A 22,205-nucleotide genomic window follows, 5' to 3' on the forward strand; every position below is an offset into this window, starting at 1 on the left:
TAGATATGGCAATATGCTGTGAGAATTTTGGAGTCACTGATTGCCATCTCAGGCTTAAAGATGCCCCATTGCCCTTCTCTCATTAAAATGTCATTTTCCATCCTAAAAATGGGGTCTTTTTGCTCTTGTCCTCTGAACATGGTGCTGGTCCATCCAGTGCCTCACAATGTGACAGGATCATCACAGGATAACAAGGTAGGAGAAGTGGTGGAGGCCCCCCTGCTCCCAGCTGGAGGATTGGTAAGGAAATTCACTTTCCCAATGTGTTCTTCAGGACCACTTGTGCCTCTTGCTCCCCTCAGTCCTGCCCATGCTCTGCATGTCCTGTCGAGTTTGGGAACACAACATCTCAATCAAAAAGCAAACAAGGGCCCAGGCTGGGCCATGGAGAGGGTTGGTCTGCTTCAAAGAAGAGGTGGCAGATTTTGCAAGAACCCAGTAGGCTGGGATGGGGAAAACATCAGGATCAAAGGCTGCTGGTCTGAGAGAAGCTCCAAAACAGCTCCAACACAAAGCTTTGCCTGTGCAGCTCAGCCACTGGCTGGCTGCCTGGGAAGTTACCAGATGACAAAGCATTTCCCAGAATTGGGTTATGTGGATTACCAGAGAAGAAGGTGGTATTAGGTGTGCTGAGCACCTTGCTGAGGCCTCTCTTTTTAGGCATTGTGCCCCAGTTGAGTTCAAAGCTGGGATTGTGGCAGGAGAGGCAAATGCTCAAGCTCTGTCCAAACAAGGTCCAGAGGTTTAGGTGCTCAGCACTTAGGTGCTTGCAAAAGATGTTGACCCCTGAGGCTCATGATAAATCTAAAGCTCCCTTTGAAAGTTAAGTGTTTAACATGAAGGTGCTGCTGTCCCATTGATCTACTGCCAATGTTTTAACAAGAGGATGCCACAAGTATTTTATTTCCCTGTGAGAGTTTTGCACAGTGAAAGGGGAGAGACCATAAAATTACTTTTCTTGTGTTTGCACAAAGAGGGATTTGTCAGCCAGAGTGAAGAAGAGAGAGGGCAGCAGTGTGAAAAGTGAAGAAAGGAATGAAGCCTATGTGTATTAAAAATTGTAAATAAATGCAAACATGTGCCTAGAAAATCAAGGTCTGTGTATAATTCAGAGAGAATTTATCCTAGAGAAGGGGAAAGTAAGCCCACAGCTCTTCTGCTCCAGGGAATATTTTTTTTTAAATTATTGACAATTTATACAATCTGGCTCTCTTCTAAATATAATTTTATTAGCATGAGAAGCCACTTGACAGCAGGAAAGTAACACTGGTGAGTTCACAGTTTTCAAGACAAAGCGTTCTCTAAGAGGAAAGAAGGGAAAATACTGATTTGGGGAGAAGAGCCTTGCAGCTTCTGCCTGAAACCAGCCTCCACCTGCCATCTTCTGGGTGCAGGCTTAAATGGAGCAACATTCCCTACCCTCAGCTCGCTTGTCTCTGCTTTCCAAAGGAGATGAGGCATATGCAGTCACGCTGCTCATCAGCTCTCCCATCACCCTCCCACAATAACCCCTGAGAGAGAAGGAACAGGGCTATGGAGGCTGGGGAGGAAACCGAGGCTGCTGCTGTCACCCACCCCCTGGGATGGGCAGAGTCGGGCAGGAGCAGATTTTGGCTCCAATTTGCCAGGCAGGACGGGACAGAGGAGCTGGGGCTGGTAGGGGCAGGAGGACAGAGGAGTTGTGGCTGGTAGGGGCAGGAGGACAGAGGAGCTGGGGCTGGTAGGGGCAGGAGGACAGAGGAGCTGGGGCTGGTAGGGGCAGGAGGACACAGCCCATGGAGCCGTGAGAATCACCTTCCTTCCCCGGAGGAGGTGATGCAACAGCACAGGAGAGCAAAGCCACGCATCAAGCTCCAGCATGGCTGGATCAAAGTGTTTTTCTGGGTCTTATGGAAGAAAGAATCCAGCCAAGGAATGGTGCTGAGTGTTATTTTATTGAGCAGAGACAGCAGAGGGAGGACAGGCTGCTCCCGTGTCCGCGGCCGAGGGCGGCTCAGCTCCTGCTGCTCGGTCCAGGGAGGACTCAGCATTTCCCCAGGTGCTTCAATCTTATTTTTCCTCCACTTCTCCTGTAAAAGGAGGGAGAGAGACTTAGACCAAGCAGCAAATGACAGACACAGCAGTGTGGGACAGAGCTCACCCACCCCAAAGGGCCTGACTCGTGCCAGTGTAGCTCACAAGGAGCACCCAGCCATTTTCTGCTCTCCTTGTTCTTCTCTGATTTGCCCTAGGCTAAGCCAGCCTTGGCTGCACACTAAATGTAAGGAGTGCTAAGGCAAAAACATTTTTCAAGCACACTCCATCCATCAGGGATGGCTCCTGTTACATCTCCTTTAAAAGGTGACAGAGCTCAGGAAAATGAGAGACATCCTGTTCTTCCTCTGAGATCTTGTGTCTTGTTCCACAAAGTTCATTCAGACTTTTCAGGAACAACTTGGCATGGCTCAGCTCCCACATTCCTCCAGCACTTCTCAGTACCCAGGAGTGTGGGCAGTGAGAGCTGCAGCCTGTGGCACATAGTGGGAATTGTGCATCAATTTAGTGCTTGTGGAAGGTACAGGCAGGATGCATTTGCTTCCCAGGCCCTGTGCTGCCTCTCAGCATGGCAACCAGCAGCCTGCAACGCCCAGAAATGAATTAAAATTAACTCATAGCACACAGCTCTGCTCCAAGGAAGAAACATTCCACCTGGCAGGGTCCAGAGGCCGGCCCATACAAGAGGAGCAGCCTGGATACAGGGCTTCCCCTCCATGAAGAGCACCCCTAGACCCATGGAAATGAGGGCAGAGCCTGCTGTCTGGGTGGCCCAGGTCACTTACAGCACTGCCTTGCAGAAGGCACACTTGTTCCCATAGGTGACGCCATCCGTGCCGCAGTGAGGGTTGGACTCCCTCGTGCAGTACACGCTTCTGTTTAGGAACTCTCTACAAATCTGCACAAGGAATAACAATTTAAAAATAACCCTTTCAGGACCCCCATGCTCTTTGTTTCTCTTTCCAAACTGGACCCAAGGTCATGAATGTAAGGCTTTTTCTGACGAGTGCTGACGCTGCCTGTTTTCTGACAGAAAAGCTCTCAGAAATGAACAGAAGCAGCACTTCAGGGGAATTTTGGCCTCATGTTTGAGGAAGGAAATTGTAGTCACCTGGGAGAAGTCTTGCTCTCCCAACAATAGGAGTGGATCAGCCTAGGCATGCACGAGAAGAGTCAGCACTGATGCTCTGTCAGGCACCTGGAGCTCAGCTACCTCCCTGCTGCATGACTTCAGGTGTCTTGCGAAACCCTGCGCTCAGTTTGATGCTTGCTAAGCTCCTGCTTTCCCAGAGGAAGGAGGGAGAAACCATAGGGAAGTTCCCTAGGGAATTAAAAGTTATGCTCAGGAAGTGTACAGGTATTTTGTCTGTCTACAAATCCCAGGGATTAACTAAATTTGGGAGAAGAGGACACTCAATAATCCGTTTGCTTCATGAGAACATGGGATAGTGAAGCCTAGTCAAAAGTGGTGCAGCACATAAGCATTTGCTAAATCAACCATTTATTTCCCTGCTCTACCTGCTAACGTGGCCACACAACATTCCCCAGTGTGACAGGTAGCAGTGAACTCCCCAGCACTGGGAATACTTGGAAGGACCCACCTGCTCCCAGCAGACATTAAAAACTGTTTACCCAGCACCAAGATTTTGGTTATAAAAACATTCCTCCACAGTGAAACGCCATGACTGGATGTGGCACTCAGTGCTATGGTTTAGTTGACAAAGTGGTGGTCAGTCAAAGGTTGGATTCGATGATCTTGGAGGTCTTTTCCACCAGTAACGATTCCATGGTTCTATTAAATGCAGATTCAGCAAGCAGAAACAGCAGCACTAACCTCTTCAATCTCTTGACCTGCCACATCTGGAACTAAAAGGGGAAAAAAATCAAAAAGGCAAATAAAAACCAGACAGGTTTTACACATCAGCATTACTTTCTGATAAAGCCTGAGCTAAATTCACAAACCTTTTATGCAAACCACGGTGAAACACGCTGCAGGTTTTTCCTACTCCGTCATCCCTCGCAGGGGAAGAGGGGGCAGGAAATACATTATCTGAATTGCTTTTCAGTATTTTCCTATTTTGAAAAATGCTACTAAAATACCATGCAATCATTCATTCAGCTGCTAGCTACACCTCAGACACACAACCCAATCTCCTGGAAGGCAGCCACTCCTGGGGAAGCAAGCTGCCATATCAGATGTGGAACCGTGCTCCCAGAGATTTTAAACCCGTGGTGGCTTTTGGGCTCCTGCCCCTCTGAGCAATGCAAGTGGCTGGTGCTGCTGACAGGGGGGGACTGTGGAGCAGGAGATCCTGTGGCTGGATTCAGGCCATGCTCAGCACAGCCCAGACACCCTCCCAGGACAGGCTCAGCCCCGGTGAGACGCAGAGAGATGCCATGGGGTGACACGGAGCAGAACAGGCAGCGCTGGTCAGAACCAGCACCAAAATCCCCTCTGTAGCCACAGGCTCTGGGCTTGGAGCTCATCAGTCCATGCTCTTCATGTTTCTTCCCGGCAGAGCCAGCAGGCAGGAGTGTAGGTTGAGTCAGAGCTGTGAAATGGGGCGACCCTGTCGTGTCTCCAAGGGGGAGCCTGGCACTCCAGGCTGGGTTGAATGCAGATCTGCAGAATCTGGGTCACAGCAGTGTGGGATAAATATCCAGCACTTGGTGAGGCTGTGCCTGCTGGTCAGCAGGGTCACTGCCAGCTCTGGGGCTGCTCAGGAGGCTCTGGGCAGGAGGTGGAAGGACCTTGTCCTACACTCATCCCTCCCCAGTGGAAATCCCACCCAACCCTCAGCTTATCTCTCCTCCATCAAGCCTTCCTAATTCTTTTGCTATTTCTGTTGTCCTTTGGTGTTTTTTCCTGGTGCTGGCACATCTACCCTCTCCTCAGGTTTGGCTGGGCTGCTGAAATGTTGAAGGCTCTGGTATGGCTATCTGCATATTATTTACAAAACAGCTCATTAAATAGTTTTTATAAATATTACATGGAGCTACAGAAGAATTTGTGATGATGCCTCTTGACATCTGTTTATTTTGCAGGAGATCACAGGGTTTGCTGCTATTCTGCCCGGCCTTGGAAGGAAGAATCAGCCTTCTGACGGAACCCAGTCCCAATTAAGACTCAATTAGAGACAGATGAATATTTCATAACGAATAATGTGTACAAAGCAATTCACCTCTTCTCCATGCACAGCTTGCCGTTTTCTCAAGTGACTTCTTTATTCAAATTATTTGCAGAAAAACAAGTATAAATAATTCTAGTTCCACATATTCTTCAATAACTGTTGCCACACACCTTGCAGAGCTGGGTCAGCTGGACTCGTGCAAGTGATAACACTGACATGATCTACAGGTTCAAAAATCATCACTCAGCTTCCCCACATCATCACAGAGATGGGTAAATCTCCAGATAAACAGCTGCTGGATCCTTTTAATTTGCCCTCTTTGTTCTGACTCCTTGAGGACATTTGAATTTAATTTTCAAGCTTTTCTCTGCAACATCAACGAAAGCTGAAACTTTCATCTAATTACGTCTCCACATCTCCAAGGAAAACACCAAGTACCAAGATGCTTAGGATCAAAACAAGAACAGACGACCTGGAGGTGAGCAAGTTTCTTCTCTATCTGGTTCAGCAAAACTCTCCAGTGAACACTTGTACCAAAAATTCATAATTACACTCTGCCTTGGTATATTTGCTGAAGAAATGCTCAGAATTTGCTCGCTCTGTCTCCCAGTGACACGTCCACTACGTTATCCACTGCAGAGGCACACGAGGAGTGGAAATATGTCACATGAGTGAGCAAGTCCTGCAGATATTTTCTACTTGCTCGGCTTTATCTTCAAGCCTGTCAGCCAGCAATCAGGACTCTCCAAATTTGTTGTCAGGAGAGGTTTTGGTATTTTTCTTTTCTAGGCTAGGGAAAAGATCACTTACCCGAGAGGAAAGCGAGCAGCAGCAGGCTGACAAGCACTAAGGCACCTGTAGCCCTCATGCTGCAGGAAGCTCTTTAGTCCAAGCCAAGGTCGGAGCAGGAGGTGCTGTCTCAGTCCCAGAGCCCACAGTGTGCACACAGAGCTGCCTTTCTGTGTATTTATGTGCCTGTCCGTGGCTGTCCTCATTCCCCACCTTAATTGTGAGAACTTCACTTGGTTTCTAAAGCCATTATTGGTCCTGGCCGGATTATGGTGCTTTAAGGAATGCTGCCCTGTCCACATCAAACCTAGAAAGGGATAATTACATGAGTGATAGACGTGCTTGTAACATAATTATTTTTTTTTTCCTTCTAAATAGTCACAGGATTCTCACAAGGGTGAATTTTCAAAGCAGTGATTCATCAGGGAAGCTGGTAATTTTCATTCTCTGGGCCCTCTCCGAGTGCCAGCACCGAGGCTCTGAGAGCGGCGTGATGACACTCACTAGACGTTACGAAATAAATCACAGCATGAGAATGTGTTGTCTGTGAAACCAATTATACGTTGTTCCCTGGCTATTTTTGAGGATGGTTCTAAATTTGTGGAGTTGGGGTGGAGAGGAGCTGGGCTGTGACATGCTCTCCTCACTGTGTGCACAGTCCCAGATAGGACTGCTGACTCTCCTCCCTGAACTATTTAAACTCTAGCTGTCAATGTTTTTCCAGTTTTTCACATTCACAAACATATGTTAGGGCTCTGCTCCCACCGCAAGTGGCAGTGGTGGGAATTTGATGGGGAATTGGCAGATCCAGGCTCTATTTCCAGCTGAGGCTGTGCAAGGATTTGTGTTCAGGCACACCATTCTGCAAACACCTCTCCAGATAAGAATAAGCCTAAATTTTAGTATGTTTTCCTAAGGAGGCAAGGCTTGGGAGAGGAATGTGTGTAGATATATCTGGGTTTCAGTTCCCCTAGTGAATTTTGAATACACAACTACTTGCAGCCAAATTTGACACAGGAGTGAAAAAAAAAATAAAAATAAAGATCACATTTTTATACTTTTTTTCTAGCAAGAGGAGGTAGAGGAAAGATGCTACCAGCCAGTTTCTGCAAGAGAGCAATGCTATGGGTGCCCTGCATCTGGGGAAGCATCTCAGTTTGCAGCTTGCCAGACATCTTAAAATCCACACAGCGGCAGGGAAACCATGACTGACAGGCGAATCCTGGGCTGTCTATTAAGGGTGATCTCACGACGCAGCCTCTCATGTAATTTAGTTATCAAACCCGTCAGCTGCAGCTCCATTCCCAGCCACGCTCAGTTCTGCCACTCGCAGCACTCCTTGTTTGCCTTTTCTGCTCCCAGACGTCACTGCCCGTGACCACAGCCTCGATGCCTCAGTCCCTTATCTGCCCAAATAATGTTTTGGTTGCTGCAGCACAGCTGGGCTGGCTCCAGCCTCAGCAAACACATGGTAGGGACCAGCCCCTTCCAGGCTGACAGAGGAAAAGGCTGAGTTACCAGCCAGGTGGTTATTGTTATTGCCCATTTCCACTTCTTTGTGACACCTGAGCAGGGGCTTGGTGGCAAAGGGACAGAAGAAGGGCAGCTGGACCTTGCTGTGCAGTCTAAGGGGTGGCTGGGCAAAGTCTTGCTTGTTTCAAGCTGAGTCCTAACCTGTGCTGGCCAATTTTTAGATTTAAATGCTACAAACCTTTCATCTTCTAAAGCCTCCTTGCTGGAGGCTTATGAGACAGCCACATATTCACCACTTGCCCTCATTTTGCTGCAGGTGAGCAGCTCTTCTTTGGGCTTCTCCAAAGCCTTCTGACTTGCTCAGGCACAAACTACCTCTGAAGAGGAGGCTCAGCATAAGACCCTGACACTGAAAATAATTTCCTGCTATGGCCAGAACTCCACTGCCTGTGGCCACTATGTGAACCTCTTGTCCAACAAGGAATTATGAAACAATTCAACAAACACATCCAAACTGTCTACTTTTACTGTTCCTTAACTATTTTCTCAGACACACAAGCAGGTAACTAGTGAGGATTCTGTGGCTCTCCAATTTCTCTCTCTTGTCTTAGAAGCAGGCACAAAGGTATGATGTGATTTGCCTTACCTGTAATAACACCAAAAGAACCCATGAAAACAAGAATTTCCATTCTTCTTCCTGCTCTCTGTGCTGGCTCTAGGGAAGGACAACCCTCTTATATTCTGGTGGGGAGCACCTACCAAATTCTTGGTCAAGAAATTATCTTCTTCAGGAAACAAGACCAAAAAAAGTGTCTTGAAAATCACAGATTTTGTCCTAAATATCAGCCTCAGCAGCAGGTGTTCTTTTACATAACAAGAGAATGGGAGGTGGAGAAAGGATGAGGAAGGGAGTGTGTCAGCCATGGCACTTGGGACTTTTTTTGCTTGTGCTGTTTGCATATTAACTCCTTGACTCACCCAAAAAGATGGCACATCATCACCAGCAGTCATAGATGTCATTTTTCCTGCAGTGCACGCTTCAGGCTCCCACAAAGATGTTATCTTCACACCTTTTTCCCCAGATAGAAAACGCATTTGAGCTGCTAGCACATCTTCTTGCCCTTCTTTCCTGGAGTTAGCAATCACAAGACCTTTTCCTGAGGGGTCCTCTGCCTCACATACCACCAGTACAGCTTTTTAGATCTCATCTCCAAGAAGCTGAAAGCCTGAGCCCAGTCTAATTTCTCCTCAGGTTCTCATTAGGCTCATTACAGCCTTGCCTAGCTTGCTGCAATTTTCTGCTGATGGGCACAATCTCAATGGACACACCCTCAAAGGAAGCAGCAGTTCCTAATTTTCTTCCCCATGAGATACCTCCTCCCTTTGCCATAAGCCTCCTTTTATAAGGCACCACCAGACCTGCCCCTTGCCCAGGTGTGACCAGGTAAAGCTGATCACACCCCCTTTCACACTCTCCCAGGACCATCCCACCAGGCCAAGGCCCCTGAAAGGAGCAGTTCCTCCAAGTTCCAGTGCTGTGACAATGACAAATCCATTTACACTCTGCAAGACTTCAAAATTAGATTCTAAGTCGTGCCATTTTATAGCATTTTTTGATGGTTTGCTACAGAATGACATTTTCTATTGAGGGCTTTGAGGGCTTGGGCTGGTGTTTTGCTCTTTATTGTGGTTTATTTCACCACTTCTCCTGCCTGGCAGAAAAGTACCCAAAAGCCTGAAGACCATTACCCTGCCTGGAAAACAAAACCAAAATCAAAAACCATTCCATGGCAAAGATTGTGGCTACATTTAATTTATTGATCAATCAAAGCAGAGACTGATGCATAACAGTTGAGGGGGCAAGGAAGAGCACGTTTGATTGAAGAATTTCTGAGGGAAATGCCATGTTGAAGGGTCCTGCTCCAGCGCTCAGCATTCGCCGTGGTGCCTGAAGGTCAGACCAATGCCGCGTCTGAAGAGAGAGGGAGACCAAAATCAGAGACACAGATCTCAGTTTTTTAGCCTAACTTTGCCCAAATAACCCAAATGCCAATGTGCCCTCCAAGTACTTCACCTAATGTTCCACCTCTTTTCAGATTCCTCAGGTTACAGCCTTTCATACGTTGAGGAGATTTGGGACAAACCCCATAATTTTGGACACCTCCTACAGTCACACTTTCAATCACCCTGACTGGGAGGCAGCCAGCAGTGCCATGAGCCTGCAAGCGGGGATCTGCTTTTAATTGCAAGGGGAGGAGGAGAAGACTCACTCAGGCTTAGGATCTGCGGTGCCTGGGGGGGTGGCAGAGGATTGGCGAGCATTGGGAGAGGAACATGGGCTAGGGATGGGAGCGGATGGGAGCTCTGGGGCTTCCCACCAGCTGCCACAGCTGCATGGGGGCTGCTCTGGTTCCACAGGCACCTGGTGAGCTCTGTACTCACAAGAAAGCGCTGCAGAACTGGCACTTGTTTGCGTAGGTTCTGCCGTCGGAGCCGCAGATGGGGGTGTACTCGGAGGTGCAGACCAGGTTGCCACCCTTCTGCAGCTGGAAAGAGCTGCAGTCGATGTTTACATTTTGCTAATGGAACAAAAAACAGGGCTTAAAAACTTCTGTTGCCTGTATTTTCCTACATAAGTGCTCTGTGTTTGTTTAGTATTTGTGATGTGGCAAAGCACGAAAGCACTTTTCAGGAACAGGGCTCTGTTGTTCAGTAATTCTGCAGATTCAGAGAATGTGCTCGCCTGGAACAGCCTGAAGTAGGGAGATGGTGGAGGCAAAAAAAAAAAAAATCCTATAAATATTATTATAAGTAGTAGAATGACCACGCTGGTGTTTCCAGGATGGTTCTCCCACTGGCTGCTCTGGTTCAGCAGGCAAGCAGAGGCAATGGACAGAAAGGGGGTGGTCGCAAGCCCCAGTGCACTAAGTTCTCCCACCCAGGGAATCACTGCTACTAATAGTGCTGCTGCATCAATGATGCACCATCTCTTGCTCATCCAGTCTCACAGCAAACAAAGGTCTCAGCAGTTTCTGCCTGCTGTTCCCAGATCAGAGAGGGGACCAAATATCTCAGTCATGGATTAGGTTCCATATCCTGTTGACCCTGGCATAACTATTTTCCTCAAGTCCTATTTCCAGGCCAAATGCACCAGGATAGCGGAGGCATTTCTATAATTCACCCATGAATTTGTGTTGCAAAATGTAACAGCAGTTAAGAGTGCAGATTTCTGGCTTTACCTGGAAGCACTCTCCGTAGGTCCTCAGGTCCAGGTCCAGACCGGTCCTTTGAGGGGAGAGCAAGTGGAGAATGAATCAGCAGAGGCAGCTGCTTCATGAGCCAAACTACCCCTTTATGCTCCAAATACCAAAAAGAGAAATACTGATCCAGAAGCCCTGCCCTGACCTGGGCCCTTCACTTACGCCACAGCAGTACAGAACTGGCACTTGTTCCTGTAGGTGATGCCGTTGGTGCCGCAGATGGGGGAGTACTCCATGGTGCAGGGGATGTTGAAACCACTGCCAGGCTTCAGGAAACCAGTACAGTCAACCTGAAACAGTCCCAGAGCAGCATTTGAATCTCTGCCCCTCTTTGCAGCAGCCCTGTGTAATGGAGTGTGGTGCAAGAGACATTCCCCCCTCTACCCAGAGCTGCAAGACGAGAGGGGCTTCCAGCCACAGAGGGGTGGGTTTGGGGGAGCACAGAGGAAATCCTGCCTGTGGGTACAGCATCAGTATCTGTTCTGAGGTGGGCTCCATCCCTGTCATCTTGGGGATTTCCCTCCTGAATGCCACCATGAAGGATCCTGGCCTAAAACACCTCACACCTTTCAAAAATGGAGTTTATACACTCAGCTCGCTGCTCCTGCAATTACTCTGAGTGTATCGAAATGGGAGTCGTTGTATTATGTAAAATTGCACAGACAGAATGTTTCTTTACTCTCTCTCCAAACTAAAAATAGACATTCTTTGTCACTTCATGGTAGCTCCCTATATTGATACTAACTTTAACTTGACTCTGTGATAAACAGTCTGATAGAATCAGGTTTTTTCTGTTACAAAATTATAGTTTAGTTGAAATTCAAACTTCTTCTGGGAATTTCTTAGTTACAACAAGCCTCTAAGTCTAAATGTAAAGGGAAGTGTTTTCATAATAAAACAAAACACTCTGGAAATCAAAAAGTTTCCTTTCTGAACTCTGGCGTTATACAGAATATATTTTGCCTTTTAAAACTCACTGATTTTTAGCAGTCCAAACAAAACACAAATTAAATTTCCTGCAAATCTGAAATTCTTCATTTTCACCCCATTTCTGAGAGCTAGCAATTGTGTGGGCTCAGTACAGCAGGAATCCTAGGCCAGGTTTGTGTCTGGCTGTCGCCCAGCAGGGGAAGGAACCAATCTCCGGCCATACCCTAACGCATCTTCCATCGTGTTTCTTGTCAAGAGCACGGTTGCGGCTGGAGGGAGAGAGGGAGAAGAAAAGCAGGGATTAATCTTTTCATGCCATGTTATCACCTCAATCATCAAGTCCCTCCACCCGTAAAGCCCCAGTAATTAATCAGATTCGGGAGCTTTGACACAGAAGATCACGGGCATTAGGGAAGACAGAAACTAAAGAAAATTCTAGTCCACCCCACGATTAGTCACAACCCCGAGGGTTTCTGCCTGCTGCTTGAGCTGGCACTGTGGGTGATCAGGGGACTCTCTACTCACAAGAATTCCCTGCAGAGGGAGCACTCGTTGGGGTAGGTGCGGCCGTTGGTGCCGCAGACGGGGTCGAAGTTGCGGGGGCAGATGATGCTCATGGTTTTTCCTCCCGTCATGTAGGCGCCGCAGTTGGCCTGGGAAAGGGGGCTGGTCATGACTCCCAACAGACAGAAGGGTGTTCTTGCCCTAAGCCTGGCTTTGCTGCACTGGGAGGCTGCTGTGAGGAATCTCTATGGCTCCTCCACGGTGAGAGAAAATTTATATCGGGTATCTTACAGCACAATGAAAGCACCTCTCTGCTGTTAAGACTTTAAGTCATTTTGGCGAGAATTATGGGCAAAAATGATCATTCCTTGGGGAGTCAAGACAGGGAAGATATTAGGCAGATATTCAATAGTCATATAGATTTTCTGCTGGCACTCTGTGCTGACTCGCATTCTACATTATTAATCGCTGTCTTTTTAATCATCAAAGTGCTAAATTATCTCTCTCTGACAAAGGTGTTTTCTTATGTTGGGAAAAGAGGTGCACTTAGGGGCACTTCTTTCTTATTCATTCTCTCTTTTTTTTTTTCCCTCAAGCATTCCCTGACATATAGTGTGAGTATGAATTATTCATCTTGACTTAGAAATCAAGACTTAATGACAAAGATCTAATACTCACCCGTCTTTGAGCAACAGCAAGATCTACAATAAAAATAGAAATTACAAAATGTAAAAATTGTATTATGTCCTTCACTAAAATTCCTTCGGAATCATCAATTTCCCCACAGAGTAACCAAATAGACCTTCTCATTATCAAGAAGTGATTACCCTCCCAAATGTTTCATCTGCTCCAAGTAAATGCAAAGTGATACACCGAGATTAAAAAAAAAAATCACTTATTTGTGAAACCAGAAATTTTGACTCACTAAACAAGAAATAGGACCTAAAATTTTATCCTTCTTTAGCTCCATAATCCAGGCTCAAAAGCTTAAAGCATAGATCCCATGAGTTTGTCTGCACAAGGGCGAAGCTCATTGAAAAGAGAGGCCGCGGATTCCCAAACCATCACATCCCCGAGAGGCTGCGCTCTCCTTCAGGATGCACAGAGCCAGGGGAAGGATCAGGGGGTCCAGACCAGCATGGAGTGTAACAAAAATGACAGAAATTACTTACCAGAAAGGCAGCCAAGAAGGACCAGCCCCAGAAGGGCAGCGCAGTTGGCCATCTTCATGCTGGCGGTGGTGGTGGCGGCTGTTCCGTGTGGGTCGGTTGCCGGAGAGTCCGTGGATGCTTCTCAGCCCTCTCCCTGCCCACTATATATATGCATCTCCCCGACCTTGTGAAGTCATCACCAGAAAGTAATTATTTGCTCTGTAAACTAGGAAAATTGTATCGATTACCGAGTTGAGCTCCAAAGAATACTTGTTTGTTAGAGAGATGCCCAGAAGAATTAAACAAAAATGTGAGCTACACCCAGCTTGTTAACAAAGGCGTCTTGCTGTACAATGAGTGATTTGTACTTTCCAAACAGCAGCACTGTCTCAATAGCGGATGTTATGAAATGGAATATGGAAGCTGGGGAAGGGAAAAAAGAGCCCATTTCTTGGAAGTGTTTGACTTTTGCTGACCATATCAGATATGCTAGACAGGAACTGGGCTCTGGGAGAGTTTTATGGTACAGCAGAGTGGGGTGGCAGGAGCATGGGACGCTCTAAGCTTTTACTGACATCACATCTGGGGTCTGGCAAGCGTCAGTGCACTTTAAAGATGCTGAAGTCTCAGCAAATCTCTCCACGCTCTCTCCTGTAATTTCCTGGTACGCTGGATTTCTCACCCACAGAAAGTCATCACGAGAGAAAAGCCTTACAAAAAACCCCAGAAGTTTATTAGATATTTCTGTGTAGGAGCAAGAGTTATTCATCTGTTGGCAATGAGCATGAGTCTGATTAAGAAATTATGAGAATAAGTAACCTTAAATCTGTACTGGGATAATGTTTCCTATTAATGGCAAGCAACTGGCATTCTGTGCAGGTGAAATGGGCTTGCTAATACCAAAGGCATGCCAGAAAAAATTCCAGTAACTGCAAACAGAAGGAGAGCCCTTGGGCTTCCCCCTTCTCCCTCAATTATATGGCATTAAATTTAGAGTGTCAGCTGAGAGTCGTGTTTTAGGGAAGATAAGTGATAAATAATGTGCTAGGCTCTGCTAAGTGGCCCAACTCTATCACAAGTGGATGGAAAAACAAATAGGGGATATTGCATAAAATAATAAATTTTTGATTTAAGGTAGTCACGGAAGGAAGTGACGGATGGAACTTGTTTGTGCTTCAGAAGAAGCTTAATTCATACATCTGGCTTAAAGGCAGCCTGAATTTTAAATAGAAAATCAGAATTGGTTTTCTTATTATCCTGGGAGATGTTCAACACTTGGCATGAGCAGATAAATCATAAAAATGTAGCTGAAAGTGTAAGGGAACCGTAGTCACAGAATGGAGCTTGTGGGATTTGGCCTGTTTATATCAATGAAATCATTTTCCTGGAAAATAAATGAATAATGCTATTTGGATCTCTTTCACAAATATCACAAGTTGAAGGGCTCCTTTGAAAGTTGTTTCTGTCGCATTCTTAGCATCCTGAGCGAGTTGACTTTCAGATTCCTTGAACTGATTGTGAGCGCATTTGGAAAGGAAGCGGTAGTCACGGAAGCATTAATATTGATTAATCTCCAGGGGCAGGAATGCCAAAGTCTGAAAACAAAGCTTCCTCAGAACCTGCACCAGCCACCAGTGGAGGTGCTGCTTGCCAGACCCGTGGCTGGGGGGGCTCCAGGAGCAGAGTCTGTCTCCTCTTCAGCCCTGTGACCCAGACTCCCCCAGACCCACCTCCAGATCCGAGATCCCCATCAGCAGAGCTGTGCTGCCTCTCCTGTGGTGTTTCCTGCCAGGCTGAAGCCAGCAGGAGCTGTTGTGCCTGGCAGGTGTCTGCCAGGGAGCGGCATCACTCTCATGTTGAGCCAACACCTGCCCTTTCATTAGCCAGATCCTCTGGGAGATCCGCTCTGCCTCAGGGTCTTGGTGGCCATCCAAAGAGCTCTTCCCCTCCAGCAGCCCCTGCCACTTCCCAGGGCAGCAGGGAGAGAAAGAGAAACAAGGAAAGAGCCTCGCTACAGGGTCTGGGAGAAGGGATGGGAGACAAAGGGCAGCGTGCAGGGCAGGGCAGGAGAGCTGCTGGGACAGGTGTGACAGGGATTGCACAAGGAGCCCATAAAGAGGAAACAGAGGGAATGGGGCAGCAGCAATCACAGGAAAGCAGGTGGACTGAAGGCAGGCGTTAGGAGCGGTGAAAAACAACAGTGCTCACAACAGTGAGCCTTGGGAAATGTCACACACCTGTTGCAAATGGGAAGGGCAAGGTGAGCCCACCTGCCCAAACCCCTGGGATGTGTGTGATGGTGCCAGACTGTTCTCAGTGGTGCCCAGTGACGGGACAAGGAGCAGTGCCCATAACCTAAAACACAACATGTTCCACCTTGACATGAGGAGAAAATTCTTTCCATTGAGAGCTGCAGAACACTGGAACAGCTGCCCAGGGAGGAGGTGGAGTCTCTCTGGAGTCATCCCAAACCCACTTGGCCATGTTCTTGTGTCACCTGTTCCAGGTGTCCCTGCTCTGGCAGGGGGTTTGGACTGGATGATCTCCAGAGATCTCTTCCAACCCAAACTACCCTGTGATTCTGAGGCTCAGAAATATCACGATGGAGGGCTCAGTAAAGTGAACTTGGGATTATTTTAATATTTCTACAGATACGAGATCCTTACAAAAGCTTAAATAAAACTCTTGAATAAAATGCTTCCTTCTATTTCAGACTCCTAGAAAGCAAACATTCAGGAAGGTTATGGCCACCTGATGGGATAAATGTTGGCCATCATACGATGGGGCCTCTTGTATTAAGATGCATTTCCAATAACTCTGGGTTTCTAATCCAGCAGCATTTCTCCCATAGCAGTGATAATTTCCTGGGAAGATTTTCCTCTGCTCTTGAGACTTCCTACCTCAAGTAAGTCCATAACCTAAAAAATTCTTCACTGATGATGCTCCTTGCATTTGGTTTAAAACTTGTTGTAGTCTTCATCTGGCTACAAAGAGCAACAACGGGGGGATTTTTAAAATTATTATTATTATTAAATAGGAGGGTGGATGTGTGCTCGCAAGATGCGTTGTCGCGCCAGCAGCGATGTCCCTGCGCTCTGCGGCTGTCGCGGTGAGCGGAACAGAGGGGCTGCAGCCCGGGCAGCAGGAGGGAGCTCCTGCGGCTCCCGGGGATGTGGAACAGCCGCAGGAGATCCCGGCCGAGCTGCTGTTCCCAGACCTCTGCACACGGGGGCAGAGCTGGATCTTCTATGAGAACAGAAATTCAATTTACAGCCCGCAAAGCCCCTGCTCTAAGCCGCGCTCACCTATTATTTCTCCTTGTAGTTCCGCTATCTGATTGCTGCCTGAATATCTCCAGTCTTTTAAGCACAGATGATATCACAGGCAAGGGTGTCTGGAATAATTTGACTGTCTGGAAGCTGCATGCTAACAGCATAAGGCTGAGGATTCCAGTCCCTCAGTGAATCTCAGCTCTGCAGTCTCGCTGCAATAGCTCTGACACAGCCAGCCCCCCAAAACACCTGCAATTAATTCACTTTTCAAATATAATTTTATTTTTCTCCACATCAAGTAAGAATGCAGTAATAAACCATTTCTCCTGACAGAAGCCACAGAGAGAAACTGCATTAACAGAAAGGTCTAGACTGGCCTGAGGTATATTTTGGCCAGCAACAAGTCAAACAATGCACAAAAATAGAAGGAACCATATAGAATAAAGCAGAACAAAATAAGTACATGCAATGTGTTAATCAGGTTGTGGGCTAATTGAATGGCATTTCCTGAATCCAAAACATCAGATAATGACATAAAGTGCTGAGGTACTGCTCAAAGAATTGTACCATAAAATACCTTGGCAGGCAGACAATGTTTCCTGCCTTGAATTTCCTGGAGGGAGAGTTAGATTAGTAATGGTGAGAGGATTTGTGCTGTTGTGGCAGGATTTTATTGAGAAGCAATAAAAAAAATTATTTCCAACGAGGTGCTCATAAAGGAGAATTCTCTTCCTCTCCATCTTGAGGAGTATCCAGGATGAACTGCTGGGGTGGGAGGCTGGGAGCTCCACTGGGGTCCTGCTCTGCCCTTGGTCACTCCTGAGCAATCACAGAGGATTTATCATTTCTTCTCACAGAAATTGCCCTTAATTGCCTGCTGGATTTTCCTGTTTAGCCCCTGCAAGGGGCCCTCTGAGCATCACAGGGATCTCCAGCACCATCGGGAGCTCTGCTTGTCTCCAAGGCTCCGGAGGGCCATCCTCATCCTCCCTGCTGCTGCCCAAGGCAAAAATAACTGCTGCAGCTGCTGCTCTCCCACCCTGACTCCCACGCTCTGCAGAGGGGGAGAAGAAGGAGACTGAACGTGCCCCACACCCCCAGCACTACCTGGCAGAGCCTCAATTTATCCTGCTCCCCAGAAATCACATCAGACACTGAAAAGCCCTCCTGCACACAGACCTCCCCCTCACAGGAGGGACATTCCAGCCCCAGGAAGGGACTTGGCACTAAATGGCTGCAGAGAATCATGTCTTTTGGAAATAAATTGTCTCCTTTTAGAGAGCTGCTCTCTGCAGTCTCTGGGAAGTGACACATTGTCACTTAAGATCATTAACTATTTGACTGTGAGGCTGCTGCCTCTACAGCACGCGGCACTGGCAGCGCCTGGCTGTTAATGAATAATAAATTAACACCATGACTCTGAGCCCTTCCTTTCATCAGCCCAGGTTTCCAGAGGCCTGAGAATCTCAAAGGATCCTCTACAAGCGACAGTCAAGGTAATTACCTTCAACCAGCAGCTAAGTGATGGGTGAGGTGCCCAGATGGGCTCAGTGCTTGCCTGCATCCCCTGGACATCAGCTCTGTTAGCACTGGCTGCCCACAGGTTTTCTGCAGTGCCCCTCAGCAATGAACCAGCGTGGGCAGCCCAGAGAAAACAGCCTGTGACATTGCTCTGGGGAGCAGAGCAGATTGCAGAAGGCCTCCTCTCAGCTACAGGTGGGTTTTCAATCCTGCTTGCGAGGCGGAGGCAGAGTGGAATGTGACCTTCCTCACATGTTCTCTTGCAGGTGTAAGAAATTGGGGATAACCCTGGAAACTGAAACAGGGATGAGCAGCTCATTGTGCCAGCAAGACCCTTTCTGTGTGGCAGAACAGTGCCAGGACACCCCAGTTACAACTCTTGGGACTGTCTCTAATTCTGTTAATGTTTAGGTTTGCCCGGGTCCTCTTTGTGCTGCCAGGCTGCAAAGGGTGAGGCTGGGTGAGGCTGCAGGTATTGACAGCAGCACCTGGGGAGGGGAGGCAGCTCCTCTCAGCCAGGCAGAGAGTGTCAGTCAGATCCCCTCAGAGCAGTAAATGCACAGCAGCACCAGGATGCATCTCCAGCATCTCCAGGGTTTTCTTTTGGAAAGCTGGATGAAGGCAGATGCCCACAAAAGCTGCCCGCTGCCTTTGCAGTTGGGGTTGATGTTTTTGTAGATCAGAGCACCCTTCTCCCTCTCCCCTGCAATTTGCCCATTAATTCCCACACCCCAGGGCTGTTGCAGTGGTATAATCATGCAACATGCTGGGTAAAGCCAGAATGAGACTGAAGGACGACATAAATGCTGGGTGGTTCTTTTATTATCAGAGGTTTCAGGGCTGATAAGAGGTTTTCAAGGGTCAGGGGTTTAGGAAGTCATCTGCCATGGGGAACACTGTCAGGGAGGGATGCTCTTTCTCAGCTGAATCCTGTTGAGAGCTTAACAGGCTTCAAGAGACCTCAAGGAAAGAGTTCCACGGCTTCTCCTGCAGAGAAAGAAATCAGTACCTCAGAGACAGAACATCTGGGCTTTTGCTGTTGGTCTGTCCCTCTGCACCACAGAGGGACTTCTGAACTATATTCCACATATTTCCTTTTATTATTGACATATAAGGACAAGAAAAGTTCTTAATTTAAATGATCAAATAGTCTGTAGGAAACAGACTTTGCTGAGAGAAAGCTCTTTTGCAAATCACTTAAGAGGAAAACATAGAACACTATGTTGTCTCTTTATATCTGAAAGAAAGGAGTTTCTAGCAAACTCTCCTCGTAAAAAAAGATAAAAAATTACCCTTGCTGGTGAGAGAAAAAAAGAAATGAAGTAAAAGAACTTTACTTCTCCAGCCAGTGTCCAAGACTGATTAGCCAGTTTAAGCTAAGTTAATTCACCACTGAGGAGGGGAAGAGATTTATTCCCTACGTACAGGAAGGCGTTGCAGAAGGTGCATTTGTTGGGGTAGGTGACACCATCAGACCCACAGTGGGGGAAATACTCCATGGAACACATATTCCTGAAAGTCCTCTGGTTCCTGCAGTAGATGGGTGCAGCCTGCATTCACAAAATAAAAAAAGACCTCTCAGCCAAATCTGGGTGAGAAAGGTGACATTAGGAGCCCCCACACACCCCTTGAGCTGCCCCTTTGCTGCAGCTGCTGAGGAAAAGCCCAGGATGCAGTGGAGTGCTGCCTCCAGCCATGCAGAGCCTGGGTAACCACTGCAAATGATGCTGCAGTAACTTTGACAACAATTTGGACATGAACTGAATGCTGCCCTACTTGTTGAAGCTATCACCAGATGAAAATGGCAATTTCACCTGATAATATCTGTGGCAAATATTGCTCAGGCAGCTGGGCGTCTCAGGATTTTGAAAGGCTCTGTCATGATGTGATTAGTAAAGATTTATACAGAAACTGCTTTAAGGAAAGAAAGGATGGAGAATAGAAAAATCTGTCCCTTACCTGCAGCTGACCAGTAGCTGGAACTAAAAAAAAAAAAAAGAACAAGAACAAATGAAATATGTGAAATATGTTACAAATGTAATTCCTAGATTCTGTTAAAATCTGAGAATGCATGCCCTGAATACATATCTTCCAACTCCCTGTGTGCTAGCAAATTATTCTTAGACAAAAGGAATTTCAGGCAAAATGTTGTGCCATACTGTATGTTGATTCTGTAGTATTTTTATTTAATGAGGGTTACAGTCAAAATGGAAAAAGCTGTGTAAAATAAAAGAAGAGGAAGACATTTTCTATGGTTCAAAGGATGGAACAGGACATGAACTCAAAGCAAAGCAAATTATTGAGGCACACAAGGACATAAAGCTGACAAGTACACAGAGGCAGCATCTTATATGCATTGCCAATATTATTTTAAAATAAGAATAGTATTTAGTGAGAGGAGAATTTATAAAGCTCCTACAGCAATTCAGGCTCTCAAGCTACACCTCGCTTCAGGATGACTACAAGAAATGTTCACTTTCATTCAGTAAAATTATTTGTGTTTCTGCAACATTTCAGAGGTTAAGTACTGGTTGTCTGAGTCTCTGGGTTGCACCACGTACATGTCACTTCTTTCATTATGCATAAACTAGCACAGAGAGTAGAGCTGTTCCCACAGTTGTTCTTACCCACTCAGTTCTGTTGCTAAAATATTACCCCATAAGTGATAGTCTCTGATGTCAAGTCTTTTCAACACTATCTTTCTAGGAGTAAATAAGTCCTTGCAGAACGGAGCTCTTTCCAGTCTGAGGATGTTTTTTTTTGTGGTTTTGAAGACAGCCCGTGCTTACTCCAAGGCACAGCCACTCACCTGAGATGCAGAAAAGGGCCAGAGAGAGCAGAAGCAGCACCCCCGTGATCTTCATGGTGGCTGGATGAGCTGTGAGCAGCAGAGCTTGGCTTTTGCTCAGGAAACACAACCTGGATTCTGTCCTCAGGTGGCAACCAGGCTTATATGTGTGCCTGCACCACTGGGGGGGTGTGTGTGTTTGTGCATGTTCATATTTGCCTTATCCACCCTTATCCTGGAGCAGCATTTCCAGCCTTTTGTCTCAGTGGCAATATCAGTAGAGGTAAGCTGTGCTGCGAGCCAAGAGCGGTGTTTCTTCATCAACGGGAGTCACGAGAAGTTTAGATGTGTGAGATACACCCTCTGAGTCCTTATTTTCAGTGAAATATGTGACAGTTTCCTTCTGAAGGACCACAGAAAATTCCTGCAGGCAAAAGAGCCACTGTACAAACTGCTGTCAGATTTTCTCTGTGCTCACCTATCACTGCCTATTTTTGTTTTTTCACAAGAAGAACGTTGAATGAAAAGCTTCCATAGCAGTAAGGCTCTCCTTTTATTTCTGTGCTTCACCCAAGTAAAACATCACTAAGTTATAGTGAAAGCAGGAAAACAATGAACCAGGAAGGCAAGCAAGAGGGCATCCCAGACACTGAAAGGAGTCCTGGAAAATGACAAGGGATGGAGAAACTTTTATGAGACTACGCAAAAAAAAAATTTACAATTGTTATTTCCCCTAAAAGCCATTAGCTTTGCAGTAATAGACTTTTAGTATGATGATGACAGAATGATTTGAGACCCTAGCATGGATCCTAGAAAAGCTGAACCCAATCTGGAAATCACTGCTTCATCTATCTGCCCATCTCTACATAAATCCTTTGTTTTACCACCAACGTATTGCTTTTTGGGACAACCTCCATCAAGGAGAACAAGCACCCCTCTCCCTTTGATTCCCAGAAGAAATGCATGTGGGAGATATTACATTTTAGAAGGGATAAGCCCAATTTATTTACGCCTCTCTTGTGTGCATAAAAAAAAAAAACCAAAACCCGATTCAATACTCAAACAGAAGACAAAAGCAAAATAAATTTCATGCACAATACACCAATGACAGGTCACACTCTCAAGAAACAGAAGGATACTTTGTCCTTGGATTTTGAAACACTGCTGAAATACTCCTTGGGCTGGTGAAGAACATTGTGTAATTGAAGACTGAGAGAAGACAAGTAGGCAGGAGTAGGCACCACACCTAGGCAGGCATTAATCTCAGAACACTTGAAGGGTGTTAAAGGACGACTCCAAGATGAGAAAAATCTGGTAATAACTCAGTTGGAGGACTTAGACAAACAGACAGA

General features: G+C 46.7%; 3 protein-coding genes across 3 annotated transcripts; all 3 read right to left on the reverse strand.

Annotated features, from left to right (window-relative positions):
* Nucleotides 1-2,023: 2,023 nt before the first annotated feature.
* On the reverse strand, nt 2,024-6,033 carry LOC311159521 (serine protease inhibitor Kazal-type 6-like; the record flags this gene model as incomplete). Its single annotated transcript, XM_084215644.1, has 4 exons — nt 2,024-2,069; nt 2,820-2,932; nt 3,869-3,894; nt 5,976-6,033. 4 exons carry the CDS (start codon nt 6,031-6,033, stop codon nt 2,024-2,026), a joined length of 243 nt encoding a protein of 80 aa, XP_084071770.1.
* A 3,670-nt stretch (nt 6,034-9,703) lies between these two features.
* LOC311159639 (double-headed protease inhibitor, submandibular gland-like) lies at nt 9,704-13,351 on the reverse strand (the record flags this gene model as incomplete). Its single annotated transcript, XM_084215815.1, has 8 exons — nt 9,704-9,719; nt 9,870-10,006; nt 10,667-10,712; nt 10,850-10,977; nt 11,841-11,886; nt 12,143-12,270; nt 12,800-12,822; nt 13,294-13,351. 8 exons carry the CDS (start codon nt 13,349-13,351, stop codon nt 9,704-9,706), a joined length of 582 nt encoding a protein of 193 aa, XP_084071941.1.
* Nucleotides 13,352-18,898: 5,547 nt separating this feature from the next.
* On the reverse strand, nt 18,899-20,973 carry LOC311159593 (ovomucoid-like). Its single transcript, XM_084215756.1, has 4 exons — nt 20,875-20,973; nt 20,025-20,047; nt 19,491-19,615; nt 18,899-19,052 (listed from the first exon to the last, which is right to left on the reverse strand). Exons 1-4 carry the CDS (start codon nt 20,927-20,929, stop codon nt 19,007-19,009), a joined length of 249 nt encoding a protein of 82 aa, XP_084071882.1. The 5' UTR covers nt 20,930-20,973; the 3' UTR covers nt 18,899-19,006.
* Between the last annotated feature and the right edge of the window lie 1,232 nt (nt 20,974-22,205).

Source organism: Fringilla coelebs, assembly GCF_963513975.1.
Source record: "Fringilla coelebs genome assembly, chromosome: 15".
Classification (NCBI taxonomy): Eukaryota; Metazoa; Chordata; class Aves; order Passeriformes; family Fringillidae; genus Fringilla; species Fringilla coelebs.

What these genes read in the sequence shown, in the direction of transcription:
- LOC311159593 (XM_084215756.1), bottom strand. Translation starts at nt 20,929, where the DNA reads ATGAAGATCACGGGGGTGCTGCTTCTGCTCTCTCTGGCCCTTTTCTGC. An exon ending in GGCCCTTTTCTGCATCTCAG is followed by an intron (nt 20,048 to 20,874) that starts GTGAGTGGCTGT and finishes TTTTTTTTTTAG; the next exon opens with TTCCAGCTACTGGTCAGCTG. An exon ending in CAGCTACTGGTCAGCTGCAG is followed by an intron (nt 19,616 to 20,024) that starts GTAAGGGACAGA and finishes TTGTGAATGCAG; the next exon opens with GCTGCACCCATCTACTGCAG.